General features: G+C 58.2%; 2 protein-coding genes across 4 annotated transcripts; one reads left to right on the top strand and one right to left on the bottom strand.

Annotated features, from left to right (window-relative positions):
• Positions 1-376: 376 nt before the first annotated feature.
• On the bottom strand, positions 377-11,664 carry TRAPPC6A (trafficking protein particle complex subunit 6A). Of its 3 annotated transcripts, none has more exons than XM_045531442.1 (5): positions 11,560-11,664; positions 2,570-2,637; positions 2,288-2,405; positions 1,608-1,691; positions 377-624 (listed from the first exon to the last, which is right to left on the bottom strand). In XM_045531442.1, the coding sequence occupies exons 1-5, from the start codon at positions 11,641-11,643 to the stop codon at positions 607-609; spliced, it is 372 nt and encodes a 123-aa protein (XP_045387398.1). In that variant the 5' UTR covers positions 11,644-11,664; the 3' UTR covers positions 377-606. The 3 variants fall into 3 exon arrangements, with proteins under 3 accessions (XP_045387398.1, XP_045387397.1, XP_045387399.1); XM_045531441.1 differs by having other exon boundaries at positions 2,288-2,448; positions 11,560-11,643; XM_045531443.1 differs by lacking the exon at positions 1,608-1,691 and having other exon boundaries at positions 2,288-2,448; positions 11,560-11,643.
• Positions 11,665-12,179: 515 nt separating this feature from the next.
• Positions 12,180-14,524, top strand: BLOC1S3 (biogenesis of lysosomal organelles complex 1 subunit 3). The gene is made up of 2 exons (XM_045531440.1): positions 12,180-12,261; positions 12,729-14,524. Exon 2 carries the CDS (start codon positions 12,738-12,740, stop codon positions 13,338-13,340), a length of 603 nt encoding a protein of 200 aa, XP_045387396.1. The 5' UTR covers positions 12,180-12,261; positions 12,729-12,737; the 3' UTR covers positions 13,341-14,524.
• Positions 14,525-17,286: the final 2,762 nt, after the last annotated feature.

The raw sequence follows: 17,286 nt of genomic DNA, 5'->3' as shown, positions 1-17,286 counted from the left end.
GTGCCGGGCAGGACTCATTTGCCAGGCACGTGAAGCGTGTCTGTGGCGTGTCAGGAGTGGAGGGTGTCCGTCCCCCCATCTGTGCTCAGCCCTGGCAGTCTCAGCACTGCTCCCCAGGGCGAGGCTCGGTTCTGTGTGCCCCCCTGGGCAGGGGGCAGCCCCAGACTTGTTGACACAGCAGAGATGCTGAGACTGCCACCGGGGGCCACCCTCCCCCTGCCAGGTGTGCAGGGAGGGAGGTGACAAGCTCCAGGGCTCAGGCAGGGGCTGGGAGTGGAGGGGGCCCAGGGGGGCAGGGTTTGAGGGTTGGGGGGCTGCAGGGGGTACTTCCCTCCCCACAGCACCTGTGACGGTCGCTCCTTAGATGCCCCCCTTGGACTCTGATTCCACACACACAACCTTTATTGTCTCCTGTGACACCCCCTCCCTTTGGTACCCACCCCTTGAGCACGTTTGACTCCAGAGTATGGTGTCCCCACCACCAGCCCCAAAGGCAGTGGCCCGGGGGTCCTGGGCCAAGCCGGGTGCTGTCTCCCAGGGGGCTGAGGGCCAGGGCAGCTGTGGGGCTCGGCTGGCCGGGGCCTGGGGCCCCTCAGGATTTCCGGATCACCACCTGGAACTTACCTGCAAGAGAAGGGCTGGCTTTAGCGCGGGGCTGGGGCCAGGGGCAGAGGCAGGCAGAGGGCGCCGGGACGGCTCAGAGATGTTCATCCCAGCCCGCACTGACAGCCTGGGCCGGGCCTCAGTTTCCTCACAGTTAAAGGGCGGTGTTCCCGCCCACCTGGCCCGTGTGGCCTGCGTCCCGGGGCTGTGAGTAACTAGGTGCACTGAGGCCATGCGTGTGGGCCCGGGGAGGGGCCCAGCACAGGCTCCCGTGGCATGCGTCGGGCAGTCCTGCCCGCTGGGGCCCCGGTCCCCGCCGAGAGGGAACCCGCAGACGGAAGATGACTGGGCGCGGGAGGTGGCTTGGCTGCAGGCTCTGGGGCAGGCTGTCCCCAGGAGGAATGGGGCTCCAGCTTGCCTGACAGGCCACCCCACCCGGCAGGCCGCCTGGCTGTCTCAGCCCCGACGGCAGCACCCACCGGGGTGACCTCTCTAGGTCCGCCCGGGTTCCCGCACTGGGAAGACATGTTAGACGTCTCCGGAGTGTTCTCCCCTCAGGGATGGCACCCGCCAACGAAGCAGCCAGGGTTACAGACGGGCCTGCACTAGCTGTGTGGTCCGAGCAGGTGACACAAGCTCTCTGGCCCCCAAGTCCCCGTCTGTAAAATGGGGCCTGGCAGCCTGGGCCCGCCTCCCTGGCGCCCACGCAGGGCAGGGAGAGCTCTGGAGCCCCCAGCACACGAGGATGAGGAGAATCCGCCCCTCCCCGTGACTCACAGGCGGGCAGGGTTGCCACGGAGGAGGTGACCAAGCTCTCGAAGCCCAGGGTACGCAGGGCGCCTCGCAGGAGGCCGCAGGTGAAGGCCAGGAACTGGGGCGGGGACACAGACGGCTGCGGGAGGGGAGGGGAGGCCAGCACCCGGGGCCTGGGCCTGGGGAGAGGCCTGGCTGGGGGGTCAGTAGCCAGGGGGAGGGGGCGTGGAGGAAGTGCCCCCGCCCCATACCTTGGGTGCCTCCTCCAGGTACTGCAGGCCCAGGGCCATCGGGATGAGGAGAGGGAAGCTGTTGTCCTGCAGGACGTAGGTCCCCTGGGGGCCGAGGAGTGGCTGGTGGGGGCTGGGCCTGTACATTTGTGGGGGGGAGGGGAAGCCAGGACCCAGCAGCCCCCACCCCACAGGGCTGGGCTCTGGGACTCCCCCCTCAAGACCACTGTGGCCGCCCCCACTTCAGAGTTGGGGAAGCGCCCAAGGCTTCCCCACTTGGGGTCAGTGCCCACCCGTGGTCCTGCCCTGTGTCTGCGTGGCTTCCCGGGAAACAGTCCCTGCCTCCCAGGGTTGCGGTGACAACCTGGGGACCTGGGCCCCGGAGCAGCCGGGCACAGCGTGGGCTCTACGGGAGCTCGGGCCAGATGGAGACAGAGCGGCATCTCTGACGGGCAATGCCACCACCAGGGACCTTCTGCCCGCACGGGGGCTCAGTGCTGGTGGCAGCAGCCCCTCTGCAGCCACCTGGCTTCCCTTAGAGGATTGGACAGAGAGCCTGAGAAGGGCCGCGGCTGCCGAGGGGACGCCTGGGTCCCTGCCGCCCAGCAACAGGGGTTTCCCCTCCTCGGCCCTCCCTGGTTCCAACCTCCGCCGCCAGTCAGGGGTGGCAAGGGACCGGGAGGGGCGCGGGGCGCACCCACCTGGTGGTTGGTGCACAGGCCGTCCACCTGTTTTTGGAACACGGCCACCCACAGGTCTTTGCACAGGAACTTTAGGGCATCCAGCTCCTCCCTGAAGGCCGGCGTCTCCGGGGGCAGCCTGGGGGGCAGGGCAGACACTTGGGCCAGGCTGGTGCGTGGAGCTGGGGCGGGGGGACGCCATGGGGTGAGGAAGAGGGAGGAGGCCGGCCGGGCAGTGCAAACCGCCCCCCGCCCCTGCCAGCCGAGGTGGGGGCAGGCCGGGGGCGGCGGGGCTGGTCTCACCTCTCGCCCAGAGCCTGGCCCACGCGGAAGCCTGTGCCCTCCAGGACGGACAGGCTCCTCTTCTGTCCCTAGAAGGCCAGGAAGAGAGGCTCAGCGGGAGCCTCTGCAAGGCAGCTGCAAGGGGACTCCGAGACAGACCTGCCTGCGCCTGTCAGTTCAGGGGTGAGGAGCCCCGGGGTGGGGGGGCTTCGCAGCCTGGGCAGGGCCGGGCCTCCAGGCACCCGCCTGCGCCCACATCCGCCCCTGCACAGCGCGCAGGCTGCCCGGACGCCCACCGACCCCAGGCCTGGCTTCCCCTTGCTCCAGGAGCATGGCGGGCGTCCCAGGCTCTTCCCCCTCCTCTCCCGAAAACACCCACTGAGAACTGCCAGCGCCTTCAATGTGATTCCTTCCAACACCCTATGAGGTGGCATTGTGACCCCCCAAGAGGCTCCAGGTGACCTGCCCAAGGGTCTGTGGTTAGAGTGCTGCTGGGCCTCAGGAAGGGGGGCTTGGAAGTCAACTGTGACCATCGTGCCTTATAATACTGGCCAAGGTCCCTGGGAGGGACACGTGGGGGCTTGGGGAGGGCAGGCCAGGGTCCACGGTAGGAGGGGCTACGCTGTCACTGTGAGGCAGCGAGGCGGGGACACCAGGAGGCTGCGCCTGGTGTCTGTCCACGCGCCTGCGTGTGGCCAGCAGGGCGGCAGGCGAGGAGGTTTGTGGATTCTTTTACTTGGTTGACCTGGAGTGAGCTGGGGAGGGGGACGCCCAGATTGGGGACACCCAGGACGGCTCGTGGCACGAGGCACCGTGCTCCTGAGAGAGAGCCCCGCAGACCAGAAGCGGGGGACAGGGAAGAGGCGGAGGTGGAACCCCGAGAGGGAGGACGCTCACCCTCCCACTGGGTCCTCTCAGGAGCTGCAGTCACTGGCCTGAGCCCCTCCCACCCCTTCCTCCCTGTCTCTCGGCCACCACCTGGCCACCATCTTCCCTCGGGAGTGGCCACCGTGGTCTTCTTCCCTCCAGGGCCGCACGAGCAATGGAGCCATCTGACTGGCGGATGGGAATTTTCCACCCAGCTCCGGCCCTGGAGAGCGGGTCCCACCCCCCAGCGGGCCTCATGTGGCCTCAGCCCTGGCCCCCCTCCACCAGCCGGTCCTCTGCCCCCTGCAACACCGGGTGCCCGTGGCCTGGAAGGCTCAGGCTTCTGGGCCTTTCCACTCACTGCTCCCTCTGCCGACTCCTGGAAGCCTTCCTTGCCTCCCTCCCAGGTCGGGTCCTCCACCCCAGCCCTGGCCACTCTGCGCTGTCACTGGTTGAGGACACAGCCCTGTGAGGGTGGCCCTCACCAGCCAGCACAGGGCCTGGCACTTGGGAGGTGCTTGGTAAACAGAGGCGACCAAAGTGGAGACTCAGGCTTTGAGCACAGAGTAAGTCCTCGCTGAATGTCATCACGGCCACTCTAAGTGAGAGGCCGGGTAATGAAACCAATCTGACCGTGGGCTAATTGATATAAACAAGAGGGAAGCTCCTACCTCGTATTTCCGGTCACAAAAACCTCACCAAACTTCTGAATAAAGACCAAACCACTTCTGGACGTTATACACTGACCTAAACGTGCACTATACATACATTTACGAAAGATGGAATGAAAACAAGTAAGATAATTATTTACCCACTTATTCCAGTTCGGGGTCGCAGGTGGCCAGAGCCTGTCCCCGCAGCTCAGGGAGCCAGGTGGGAGGCGGCCCCGGGCGAGGTGCTGTCCCACCACAGGGCACGCTCACACACACACACACACACACACACCCACGATGACAGATCGATTCACCTAAGGGCCACCTCTGGGATGCAGGAGGGGACGAGCAGGAGGGGACGAGCACGTGGAGAAAACCCGTGCAGACGTGGGGAGAACGTGCAGCCCCGGGAAATGGTTTGTTTTTCTCATCAGCATTTTAACAAAATGACGCTATGCGAGGACCTGCTGTGTAGCGTGTGCCAGGTGCTTTCTGTAAATGCTCATCTAACCTCAGCAAGCCCATCGGGCTGCATTTCACACCTGGAACCGGCTCAGAGGGGTTAAGAACCCGCCAAAGGCACCTCAGCCAGGGGGCGTCTTTGGAAGGTGGACGGGCGGGACGACAGCTCGGCTGCCCTGCCACGGAGGTGAGTCCCGCCTGGGAGTGAGTCCCGCCTGGGGGGTGGTGGTGCTGGGATCCGGGGTCCTGAGCAGAGCTGCCCACATTTCAAACCAGGTGCCCCCTCCTCTGCCTGCCCCCTCACGAGGCCTGGCCTGCCCGGGTGATGACACAGCTTCCTGTTGGACTGCACTGGCCCACTCTGCTGTCACCGGCTGCTCTCCTCAGGCACAGCAGGGCCGGCCACACAGGAAGGGCCCAGGGGAGGGTGTGATGATGAAAGATGGGCAGGAGATGAGTGCGGGGGCGTAAGAGACAGGGCGAGGGGGAAATAGCCACCATCCGCACAGTGGCACGGGTGGGAGGTCCCCGCCCGTGACTTCAGTGTAGGGCTCTGGAGCCACTGCCTGTGTTCGGATCTGCCCCCACACTTCCCAGGTGTGGCACCTGGGGCGGAGGCTAATTGCCCGTGCCTCAGTTTCCTCATGTGTAAAAGGAGGAAAACGTTAACAGCAGCGACTCCCTGGGAGCCTCATGAGGGCAGGGGCTGGTCAGTGCAAGCCAAGCGCCTCGAGCCGGGCTCAGGCAGCCTTGCCACCGTGGTCACTCACAGCCTGTGTCTGCCACACAAGGAGACAGCCCTGGGCTGATGGGGGACGAAGCCCTTGGCCGCAAGGAAAGCCCCGAGACGGAAGCCGCTGTTACGCTCTGTTCTGTGGGCAGACGTATCCCAGCACCGGGAACAGCCCAGCGGGGCGGGGCTACTGCTCCTGTGTCACCCCCCTTCCTGAGGACAGCTGGAAGCAGGGCCTGGGCTCCACTCTGCCAGAGGGCATCTGTGTCCCTGCTCGTGAGGACACTCCACCGTCCCTTGTTCATGCCACAGACACTTCCTGGATGTCCTCCAGGAGCTCCTGTCCCAAACCTGGTGGGGGTGACAGGTGCCCAGATGACGCCAACTGACAATCTGGCGGGAGGGCTGGGGCACTGAATGCAAGGGGACCCAGGGAGCACAGAGCAGGGCAAACCCAGCACCAAAAAGCACAGCCCGCCACGAACCAAGCTCAAGCCCAAGGGTGGGCTGGCGAGGCAGCGGGGGCAGGGCCAGCAGCCCAGGCCGGCGGGTGCATTCTCCCCTGCGGACAAGAGCAGCCAACCCGAGGGCCAGTGTGACACATGTTGCCTGAATGCCGGCCACTGTGGGGCACAGACAGTCCCTGCCCTCCCGGAGCTGGCGTTCTAGATGAGGAGCCAGCGAGGACTAAGGCGGCTTCGCTGCAGTCGCGGTGACTGCCAAAGGGGAGGAAGCTGTGCCGGGAGGGCTGGGGCGGCCCCGAGGAAGCCCATCTGCGCTGCGTCGGAGGGAGAGGAGGCGCTGTGCGGCAGGAGCAGGGGCTGGGAAGCACTCCAAGCCCGGGTGGCAGCCGACACAGCGACCCCCAGAGGGTGAGCCGGTCCGGGTGCGTGGAGGGAAGTCTGGAAGCGTTTCCAGCAAGAGCACGTTTTCCTTCCATGAACTTCAGACTGCCTGGTTGTGGATCGCGGCTCCACCACCTACTGGATGCGTGACCTCAGGCAGTTATCTAGCTGGCCTGTGCCTCAGTTTCTGCACATGTGCGACAGGGCCAATGGCGGTCCCTGCTCACAGAGGTGGTGTGACTGGCACGTGGCAGCAGCTCGATACACAGCTGTTGTGACTGTCGGCCCCACTGGACCCCAGGCCGACTGGGTATCTGCTGAACCAAGAAGCCTGGGAGTGGCCGGGCTATGGGCAATAATGGCAGGAGGGACAGGAAGAGGAAGTGGGCAGGGCTGGGCAGAGGATGAGCAGGTGACAGGGCAGAAAGGAGGAAGGGGGACGCGCCCACCTGCCTCCATCACAGCCTGTTTCCTCAACAGAAAGACAGACGTCCCTGCAAAAACTCTTCAGAGACTAGGGGCTTATCATTCTGAAGAACAGAAGGGCTGGCCAGGTAGGAACACTCCCATTGCTGTGACTCTGCCACAGCCCAGCCCCAAGTCAGCGACTGTCTGGGGCTCACCCCACCGCCGCCTCTGCTGAGTTTACACAACAACCGACTGGGAGGAAACGAGATAATGCAAGGAAGAGAGGGGAACCCTCAGAGAAGCCTTATCAGTGTGGCTACTGATGGCATCCACCAAACAGGAAGGAACAATCAGACACAAAGGAAAGTTCCTGGAAATGAACAATATGGTGGCCAAAATAAACACTTGTTAACAAGGAGCTGAATAATAGACAAATGTGTAAGATAGATAACACCTCCCAGGGTGGTGAGAAAAAAACACGAAGTAAAAGAAAAAATGACAGCAGAGTTATAAAATGCATAGAAGGGATCCACAAAGTCTCACAGTCATCTGAGCACCCAAAGGACACACGGGGAACAATGTATCAATAGAAGAAATAATCAAAGAGATGATAAGAGAAAAATGTCCTGAGCTAAAGGAAGGTTCTTGTGTTCAGACTGAAAGGGCCACGGAGCTCCAAGGAGGATGAATGAAAAACAAGCAAAGCGGTGGCTCACCCCTGCAATCCTAGCACTCTGGGTGCTGGGAGGATCACTTGAGCTCAGGTGTTCGAGACCAGCCTGAGCAAGAGCAAGACCCCATCTCTACTAGAAATAGAAAAAAATAGCCAGCGTGGTGGCATGCCCCTGTAGTCCCAGCTACTCGGGAGGCTGAGGCAGGAGGATCGCTTGAGCCCAGGAGTTTGAGGTTGCTGTGAGCTAGGCTGACACCACGGCACTGTAGCCGGGGTGACAGAGTGAGATTCTGCCTTAAAAAAAAAAAAAAAAAAACCCACCAAGAAAAACAAGCAAACCAAAGCCCTGACACATCCTGAGGCTTGAGAAAACAGAGAACATTCTGGATGAAGCAGGAGGGACTCGGAGTGGGGGAGTGGGAGCCGTGAGCTGGGCTCTTCCTGCCTGAGCCCTGCTCCCTCCTGGGCAAAGGCTCACCCTGTTTAACTCCCTGGGGCAGGGGCTGGGGGTCCCAGGGAAGGAGCAACCCTGGTTCTTCCCTTAAGAAAAGCACAGAGAGAGGAGAGGAGTTCTCGGTTGGGGGAATGGCCCAGGAAGACGGAAAAGCAGCACCAGCCAGTGAACAGGTGAGTGAGGAGTGGGAGCAGGGACACCAGTGCAGCTGCCCCCACCCCCATCTCCCTCCACTTTGCTCCCCGCCCACCAAGGCATCCCGAGCAATCCCGCATCCCACCTTCTGCCCACTCAACTCTCAGACCTCTCCCTGCCCGCCCTCCGCCCTCGGGTTGAGCCTGCGTAGCCTCTGCTCTGGGCTTCTGCAGCAGCACCTTCCCAGCCCATCCTGTCCCATTTATGTGGCCCGGAGGTCTTTCTAAATGTCAATCTGGGCCCTGAGCCCTGAACCCAGCATACCTCACTCAGTTTTTTTGTTTAAGAGACAGGGCCTTGCTCTGTCACCCAGGCTGCAGTGCAGTGGCCCAATCATAGCTCACTGTAGCCTCAAACTCCTGGTCTGGAGGGATCCTCCTGCCTCAGCTCCCCCCCACCGCCCTGAGTTGCTGAGACTATAGGCACGCACCACCACACCCAGCTAATTTTTAAATTTTTTGTAAAGATGGGGTCTCACTATGTTGCCCAAGCTGGTCTTAGACTCCTGGCCTCAAGTGATCCTCCCTCCTCAGCCTCCCAAAGTGCTGGGATTATAGGCATGAGCCACCTCGCCCGGCCACACAACTCAGTTTAAACCCTTCTGTGGCTCTCGCTGCCCTCAGATGCACAGCACCGCACCTCAGCGCCGTGTCCTCTCTGCCAGGAACAGGCACAGCTGCTCCACTCGTCCCGGACCCCGCTCAAAGGGGCTGCCCACGCCCACTCTCTGGGCCGTGGAGGATGAAGGCCTGGCCCGGAAGCACTGTTCTCCAGCCCCCTTTCAGGGCCTGGTGTCACCATAGTGGATGACAGCAGTCAGGAATTGGCGCCTTTGCCCAAAGGGTCTCTTTATCTTCAAAGCTCCTGAGGGAGAGAGAAACCACAGCCTCTTCCTCCAAAGCCTTTTCCTGCTTTGAGAACAAAGGCCCTCTGCCCTCGGGGCCCCTCTGGCCAGCCTTCCACTGAACCACCTGCGACAGCCCAAGAGAAGCCATTCCGCCACCATAAGCCACCATAAGTAACCACCGTGCCAGGCAGGGTCTGGAGATCACAAAAGCCCCACACGCTGTCTGCTGCTCCTGGGCACTTGTGCTGTGGGGACACAGATGAAGGAGCCATCATCATCCCTGTCCCCTAGGAACTCTGGAGCTGGTGGGAGGGGCAGACCCACCAGTGCTACCAACAAGCTCTGGAGCCAGACACTTGAGTCCTGATTTTCCCTTTGATTGTCACTCTGTGGCCTCAGGAAAGGCCCTTCCTTTCTCAAGCCACGACACGGAAAGGCCCAGCTGAGTGCCATCAGAATCTCTGGTGTGGGACCCCAGCACGGGAAGCCCAGAGGCAGCTGGGTAGGACTCCCTGCCCATGTCTGTGTGCTCTGAAAGCCCTGGGGTGAGCAAGGCTGAATAAGCCAGTGTTTCCCACACTCGCTTGACCACAGAAACCCATTAAAATCCTTCTGGAGAGTTCCAGGGAACACACTGGGAAATGCAAGCGGGAGTTTACGGCACAGGCTTTGGAGCTGGGAGGCCTGGTTACATTCCTGGTTCTGCCACTTGAGAGCAAGGAACTCCGTCCATCAAAGCCTCATCTACAAAGTGGGGAGGATCACGCCGACCTCTTTGGGTTGTTAGGAGGATCAAATGAAATCAAGAGTGTGAAGCCATGAGAACACACAGGAAACGCTCATACATGGTAGCAGCTATTACTGCTTATAATACTAGATGAATCCCAGTCCCCCCACCCTGACCTCCACAGCATAGGATCTGCATTAACTTCATTGACAAATCCACGCTGAGGGCCTGCTAGAGTATACAGGTGGTGATCAACACAGACCTGGGGCCAGCCCACACACAGCACACAGTCTGGCAGAGGAGACAGATACGAATCAAAAGATCATACGGATATATCCTTACTGAGTGTGACGAAGGATACCAAGGAAAAAGTCAGGAAGGGGGCTGTGAGAATGTCTAAGGGAGACCCTCACTAGACTGGGGGTCAGGGAGGGCTTCCCTGAGGAAGGGGAATTTGAGCCAACATCTGAAAGACTAAAAGGTGCTAACTTGGTGAAGACAAGTGAAGTGAGCTGAGCCAGGAGAAGAGAGAGCAGGCTCATTTCACAGGGGCAAAGAGGAGGGAGCCTGGACGAGGGCAGGGGAGGGGACAGATGGGACACACGTTTAGAAAGCAGAATAGGCAGGGCTGGAGGTGAGGGAGAAAAGGCAGATGTTGGGACTCCTGAGTTTCCGCTTTGAGAGCCAGCAAGGATGAGGTACTGAGAGGAGGGCAAGTTTTGTCTGGTTCACTGAGTAATCCCCAAAGCCTAAAGGAGGGCCTGGCCCTTTGCAGGTCTTAGTAAAAGTTTGATGAATGAATGGATGAATGAACGCAGAAGAAACCACAGACAGTCCCTGATTCACAATGGTTTAACTTTCTAGAAACCGTACTTTGAGTACCCATACAACCATTCTGTTTTTCACTTTCAGTACAGCAGTCAATAAATTACATGGGATATTCAACACTTTATTATAAAATAGGCTTTGTTGGATGATTTTGCTCAACTGTAGGCTAATATAAGTGTTCTGAACAGGCTTAAGGCGGGCTAGGCTAAGCTAGGATGTTTAGTAGGTTAGGTGCATTGGTGTATTATTATTAAATGCATTTTTGACATACAACATTACAACTTACATCACCCCATCGTAAGTCTCGAAGCATCTGTACATTGAGATGATAACGAGTAACACCCTCCCTAGGATTCCTAATCTGGGAAGGAAACCTAAGCCAATCAAAATGTCTTGCATATAGATGATGACAATAGTCACAGTAATAATAATGATGAAAAAAGTGACCACGGCCCCCATTATTAAGCAGCTCCCCAGCCTTTCTTCTTGGTAAGAGATTTTGTAACAAGAGCTCCCATGTTTTCAGGGCTATGTGTTAGACATTGCACTAAGTGCTTTAAAGTTTTAACCCATTTATTCTTCATAAGGGCCAACTTCCAAAATACCAAACATGCTCTCACCTAAGGGATTTGAATCTACTGTTCCCTCTATCTGGAGTGCCCTTCACTCCACTTATCCACTGACTTGTTGTTCCCTCCCTTCTCTTGGTCAGAAACGCTTTTCCCCATCATCCACCACCCCATCTCTCTTCTTTCCATGACTCTACTGGTTTTCTTTATAGAACTTCGCACTAGCTGATGGCATATTTCAATTTATTTTCTGTCTGACTCCCCTACTAAAATGTAAGCTTCAGGACAGAGATTTTGTCTGTCTTAGAACAGTGCCTAGAATCCAACCGGCGCTCAGTAAGTGGTTGTCGAATGAATAAATGTTCCACTCTGATCTTAGGGACTGTTATGATGCCCATTTAACAAAGGAGGAAACTGAGGCACACAAAGATTAAGTAATTGGGTCGTACACCTAGTGAGTGGCAGAGGCGAGTCCCCAGTACATGTCCAATAATAGATTATAGTTACTAACCGCTTACTCAGGCCTTGAGCTAAAGGCTCTACCCTGAGTCATCTCGCTCAATTCTACAACCCGTGAGGCCAGCACTGTCGCGAACCCTACTTTACAGAGGAAGAAGCCAGCGCCAGAGGTCGCCCAGCGAGGCAGGGGCGGGGCCGGGGTTCGAACCCGGGGGGCTGACGCGCCCTCTGCGCTCCCTGAGGCCATCCTGTCGCGGTCCCTGCCTCCTCCCCGCGGGGCCCGGCGCTCACCCCAGGGCCGGGGTCGGTGTCGCGAGCCCCCAGCTCCGCCACCATCTCCGCGTGCAGAAACACGAACAGCCCAGCACCCGCCATGCACCAGCCTCGCGCTCCTAAAGACCGCCCACCGCTTCCTACTCCCATTGGCCAGGCTGGGCAAGCCCCGCCTCCTGCGTCTGGGCAGGAGCCTGCCTACTCCTGCTTCCATTGGTGTTTGGGACTAGCCCCGCCTTCCCTCTCCGGGCTCACGCGGTGCGCGCGTGAGTACGGAAGACTAGGGGGAGCGCCCAGCCCGCCTTTCATTGGCCATACGTGATAGCATCTTCCGCCCTCACCTCTGTTCCTTCCCTGTTTCCGGGTCCTCGAGCATTCCCATTGGTCTAACCCCTGGCTACACGTGACATACTCGGTTCTTTAAACCCCTGTTTGTTCACTACAGACTTTCCTCGCAGCACAACCCGGAAGAGCCAGCCCTACCTCTTTTCTATTGGCGGTACCTCCGTTCACGTGACTCTGCTGAGCACACGCCCTCAAAGCTGGTTCTGAGAACTTGCTTCCCGGTTGGTAGCCGAGCGACTCCACGTGACTTGGCCGCCAACGCCCGCCCAACCCGCTCCCCTATTGGTTGGGGCCGCAGCCGTCCGCCTCCCACGGTGAAGACGCTGCAATTCGCCTGGGTAGCGGATCCCGCGGGCTCGGAGCTTCGGTGACCCGGTACGGTCTTCGGCGGCAGCCCCCGCTGCCCCGTTAATTAGTACACTCTCCTGAGTCCAGCTGGACTGTCACCTTTTCTATGACTCTGGCACTGGCCCCTGAGCAGCTCACGAGCCCGCGTGCTTCCGGGTCTGGGACAGGCCTGGTGGACCGTGTGGAGGGTGTGGCCTGGGCTGGGAGGCAAATTCGGAAATAACTCAGTTTGGGGCTGTGGGAACTCAGGCCCCACACCCTTCATCGAGCTGGTCCTCAGTTTCCCCATCTGTACACTGAAGAGCCTGGCGTCTGGTAGCGCTCCTGTCATCACCCAGTTTACAGAAGAGGAAACTGAGGCCCAGATGGGGGAAGCAGTTGGCCCCAAAGCGCTAAGAGAATCGGAGGAGGGGCTGGGAATCCAAGACTTGTGCCTTTTAACCACCGCAGGCGCCCGGCTTTCATGCTGTTCCTTCGCCCCTTTTCTCCCCTAGCTCGGCTCCATGGCGTCCCAGGGTCGTCGGCGGAGGCCGCCGTGGAGGCCAGAGACCATGGTGCCGGGGGAGGCGGCCGAGACGGATTCGGAGCTCTCCGCGTCCTCGTCGGAGGAGGAGGAGCTGTACCTGGGGCCTTCGGGCCCTACGCGCGGCCGCCCCACAGGGCTGCGGGTGGCCGGGGAGGCCGCAGAAACCGACTCGGACTCGGACCCGGAGCCGACTGCGGCGCCGAGGGACCTGCCTCCGCTAGTGGTGCAGCGGGAGTCGGCCGGGGAGGCCTGGGCCGCGGAGGAGGCCCCGGCACCCGCCCCTGCGCGCTCGCTGCTGCAGCTCCGGCTGGCTGAGAGCCAGGCAAGGCTGGACCACGACGTGGCGGCTGCCGTGAGCGGCGTGTACCGCCGTGCGGGCCGGGATGTGGCTGCCCTGGCCGGCAGGCTGGCTGCCGCCCAGGCCGCGGGGTTGGCGGCGGCTCATAGTGTGCGCCTGGCTCGAGGGGACCTTTGCGCGCTGGCCGAGCGCCTGGACATAGTGGCTGGCTGCCGCCTGCTGCCGGACATCCGTGGCGTGCCGGGGACCGAGCCCGAGCAAGACCCTGGGCCGCGGGCCTAGCGATGACTCTACTCCCCCACTTGACTCTGCCACTTGGGAATAGATCTTGCCGCCTCTCGGACCTGGCTCTGTCACCCCCAGCCCTTATCTTGCTGTCACCCATGGAACTAACTCCACCCCCCTGGATAATACTGTGTGTTGGGTATAGGTCACCCTCTGCCGTGGAGACCAGCTCTCCACTACGCTTAGATGTGGTTCCCCTAGGGGGTCCTCACCCTGGACGTGGCACTGGGGCCTGGCTCTGACCCCTGGTTCTGAGCCTGCCCCTGAGGCACGGCTCCAGCCCCTGGCAAGTAGCTGCTCCCCCGTCTGTTTCCACCCGGGGCTCACCGGCACCTTTCCTAGCGCTCTGCCTTTCTGAGTTTGGTTTCTGCTCACAAGGCTTGTCCTGGTTTTTCCCACCGGACCCGCACGATCTGGCACAGATTCCCTGCCATCTTCCGGCACTCCCTTGCCTACACCTCTGGTCCTAGCTCCACTTCCAGAATTTTCCCTCCTGGGCAGGGTCCTTTTTCTGGTCCCCTGGTTCCATCTCCTGGTTCTAGTTCTTGCTCTGCCTTTCCTAACTCCTCCTCCTTGGGCTTAGCTCCCTGCTCTCAGCCTGCTCTTGTTTCCTGAGTTCAGCTGTACCCTTAGGGTAGGTTTTGCTCCTTTTTGCTTTTCCCATCCTGCTCATACTACCTGCCTGATCACCGGCTCCCTGACTCCCTGTGATTTCCTTCTTCAGGCCCTCCTGACCCAAGGGGGTCCTCCAGCTCCTCCAGACCAAGATGATGCTCCCTCTCAGTTCTCTAGGCCAAGGTGGCACCCCCTCCTGACTCCCCAGACCTAAAGTGACACCCTTCAAGGCACTTAGGGGCCAATTCAGCCCCACCCTGGTGCTCTGGCCACGAGGTAACACCACTTTGCAGATAAGGACATGCTCTGATTTCACTCTTTGCTCCTGGATGCTGAAAGGACTGGGGTTTCTGACTGGGCTCAGGGACTGGGGTTAGCAGCCCCTCTCTGCTCCTTCTCACCTGCTCCCTCCTGTGCTCCCAATTGTAGTTCCTCAGCCACATCCATGCTCACTTTCCTCTCCCAGCCTTGTACCACCCCTGCCCCTGCTCCCAGCCTGAAGCCAAGCTCTGAGCCTGCAGGATGGAGAAGTGGAGAGGAGCTCTCATTAAAACTCTAAACATTTACACCTGTGGTCGCTTCCACTTCTCTCCCCATCTAAGCTGGGGGTGGATTGGTTGGTGATTTCTCTGGGACTGAAGTTCCCAAGACCTCCATGCCTGGCCCAATGAAGATGAAGGTATCGTTGGGATATCAGGGTCCTGAGATTTTCACCCTGGTTCTGTATTTATTTGTATCTCACCAGTTCACATAGTTTTGGGGTATCTGGCCCATGCTGGGTGCTGGGGCTACGACAGCCAAGTCCCTGCCCTCATAGAGCTCATGGTCCAGTGGGGGAGACAGTAATAAAATGTTCTCATAGGCCAGGCACGGTGGCTCACGCCTGTAATCCTAGCACTCTGGGAGGCCGAGGTAGGTGGACCGTTTGAGCTCAGGAGTTCGAGACCAGCCTGAGCAAGAGCGAGACCCCATCTCTACTAAAAATAGAAATTATATAGACAACTAAAAATATATATAGAGAAAATTAGCTGGGAGTGGTGGCACATGCCTGTAGTCCCAGCTACTTGGGAGGCTGAGGCAGGAGGATTGCTTGAGCCCAGGAGTTTGAGGTTGCTGTGAGCTAGGCTGATGCCACGGCAGTCTATCCTGGGCAACAGAGTGAGACTCTGTCTCAAAAAGAAAAGAAAAAAAAATGTTCTCATAAATAGTTCTGGCAGTCATAATTGGCACTATGATTAGGGTCATGAAGTACAGGAGCTTTATGAAGGTGTAACGGGGTCTGTCTAACCTAGTCTGGGGAGGGGAGCTCAGGTGGCTTCCCAGAGGCAGTGATGAGTGACATAGGAGCCGAGCCTGGAAGGTGTAAAGAGGTGAAATGGGAGTGGGATGGAAAAGAGCTGCAGGCAGAGGGAACAGCAAATGCAAAGGCTCTGAGTCACGTGGAGCATGACTTATTTAGGTAACAGAAGAAGGTGGTTTCTGCTCTCTGCCTGGAGTAGAAAGCAGTGGAGGTGGGCGAGGTGACTGTGGTACCAGCAGCGGCCAGATGAAGGAGGGTGAAGTGAAGATTCTTAAGTGAGAAGTAATTTGGGGGAAAAAAGAAAAAGAAGATTCTTGGTCTTTATTGAGCAACCAGTAAGCAGAGAATGACACCATTAGGTGTGTGTTTTGTGAAGGAGACGCTGAGACTGATGTTCTGCGATGTGGTTGAGTCTGAAAAATACCCAGAAATGCTAATTTAAAAATCAACACAACACACATTCTTTTCAATGTACGGCTGAGCCGAGAGGAGAACATGGGAAACCTCTCAGGCTAAACTGCAGAGGTAGCTTCAGTTCAGTTACCCTGACAGAATTTGGCAATATGGAGACGCAGGGCCGTGGGTTTTCACAGCTGGCCAGGCTGTTTGGAAAGAAACAGAGGCCTCTGCATGAAATTCGGTCCTTTGAAAAGCGACAATTTCAGGGAAAGAATTTGGCAGGAAAAAGTTTGGTTGGTGCTATGGAGGCATGGCTAGGAAACTTACCAACCCAGCTGGGCTCTGGATGGAGAGGCGGGGGGCTTTCTCCCCAGGAGGTTCATAAGCACAGCCCCGCCTTCGGGTCTGATGTACCCGTGCAGAATGGTCCAGGAAACTCCAAGCATAGAAAGGAGCTGAAAGCAGGCTTTGGTTGAAGCAAAGAAACCCATGTTCAACTGAAGCCATGTAGAATTATAGCAGATTAAGGCCAGGTGCGGTGGTGGCTCATGCTTTAATCCCAGCACTTTGGGAGGCTGAAGCCAGAGGATCACTTGAGGCCAGGAGTTCAAGACCAGCTTGGGCTGACCTGACTTCAAGACATTGCTTTCACGTACGGCTGTTTCCCAATGGGGCTTTTTGAAAGTGGGGTTTTTGAAAACATTTAAAAATGTTACCATTGCTCCATACAGGGTCCTCCTCCTGCTCGGAGAGGACCACTACTCTGTGGAGTAGGATCTGCTGTCTGTCTCTCAATAAACTTTCTGTCGTGAGTTGGTCACTCTCAAACTCTTTCCAGCGAGAAGCCGCAAACCCACTTGGCACGTTCAGGGGGCTTCCTCCCTGCACTGGGACACCCCCTGTCTCATCACTGTTATCCTTTGTCCAAGAAAACGGAAATCATGGAATTCTAAAGTAAAGACTGTGGACGATGCCACAAGCGATAGCAGCTGTATGAACCAATGACTTGATCGGGGTCTCATTTTTGCCACGCTGCAATGCCATCCCAGTTTGGGTGCTCCTGAAATTTCCTCACTGAGATGTCTCCTCTTTCCCCCCAAAGTGGGACAGGACTATTCTGGCATGACCCTTCCCAGCAACAAGGGACACCTTGACACTCAGATTTTGATCATCACTGCTTTCAAGAAGAAAGATTTTTGATCAAAAGTGGAAAAGAACAAAGAAAAACATCTTTTTATCTGAGGAATGGGAGCCCTTTTAAAATGTCAGGCCCAGAGAGGCATTTAAAATGTAACAGCAGTGACATGTCACTCCCCCTTGAGCTAAATAATTACCTTTTAAAGCCAGGTGTTATGTGGGCTCTAGACTAAGGGATGCCAAGTAGCAACAATGCGGAGCCAATCACTGACCGCCGTTATTTCTGTAAACCAATGAGGACTCCTGACGAACAACTTTTGTGATCGCCCCCTGTCCTGATTTGTCCATATTTCTTTAAAAATTGACCCTCTCCTTTGTTCTCTGGAACATCCCCCAAGGCAAGTTGGAAGTATGTCCGGGGCTGCGGTCCACAACCTTGGCCCAAATAAATCGTATTAATTTCTGCTTGGCATCTTCCTTTTAGGTCAACAC

This window comes from Lemur catta, chromosome 19, assembly GCF_020740605.2.
Source record: "Lemur catta isolate mLemCat1 chromosome 19, mLemCat1.pri, whole genome shotgun sequence".
Lineage (NCBI taxonomy): Eukaryota > Metazoa > Chordata > Mammalia > Primates > Lemuridae > Lemur > Lemur catta.
The sequence above is the reverse complement of the archived record's forward strand: the minus strand, read 5'-3'. Positions and strand labels throughout refer to the sequence as shown.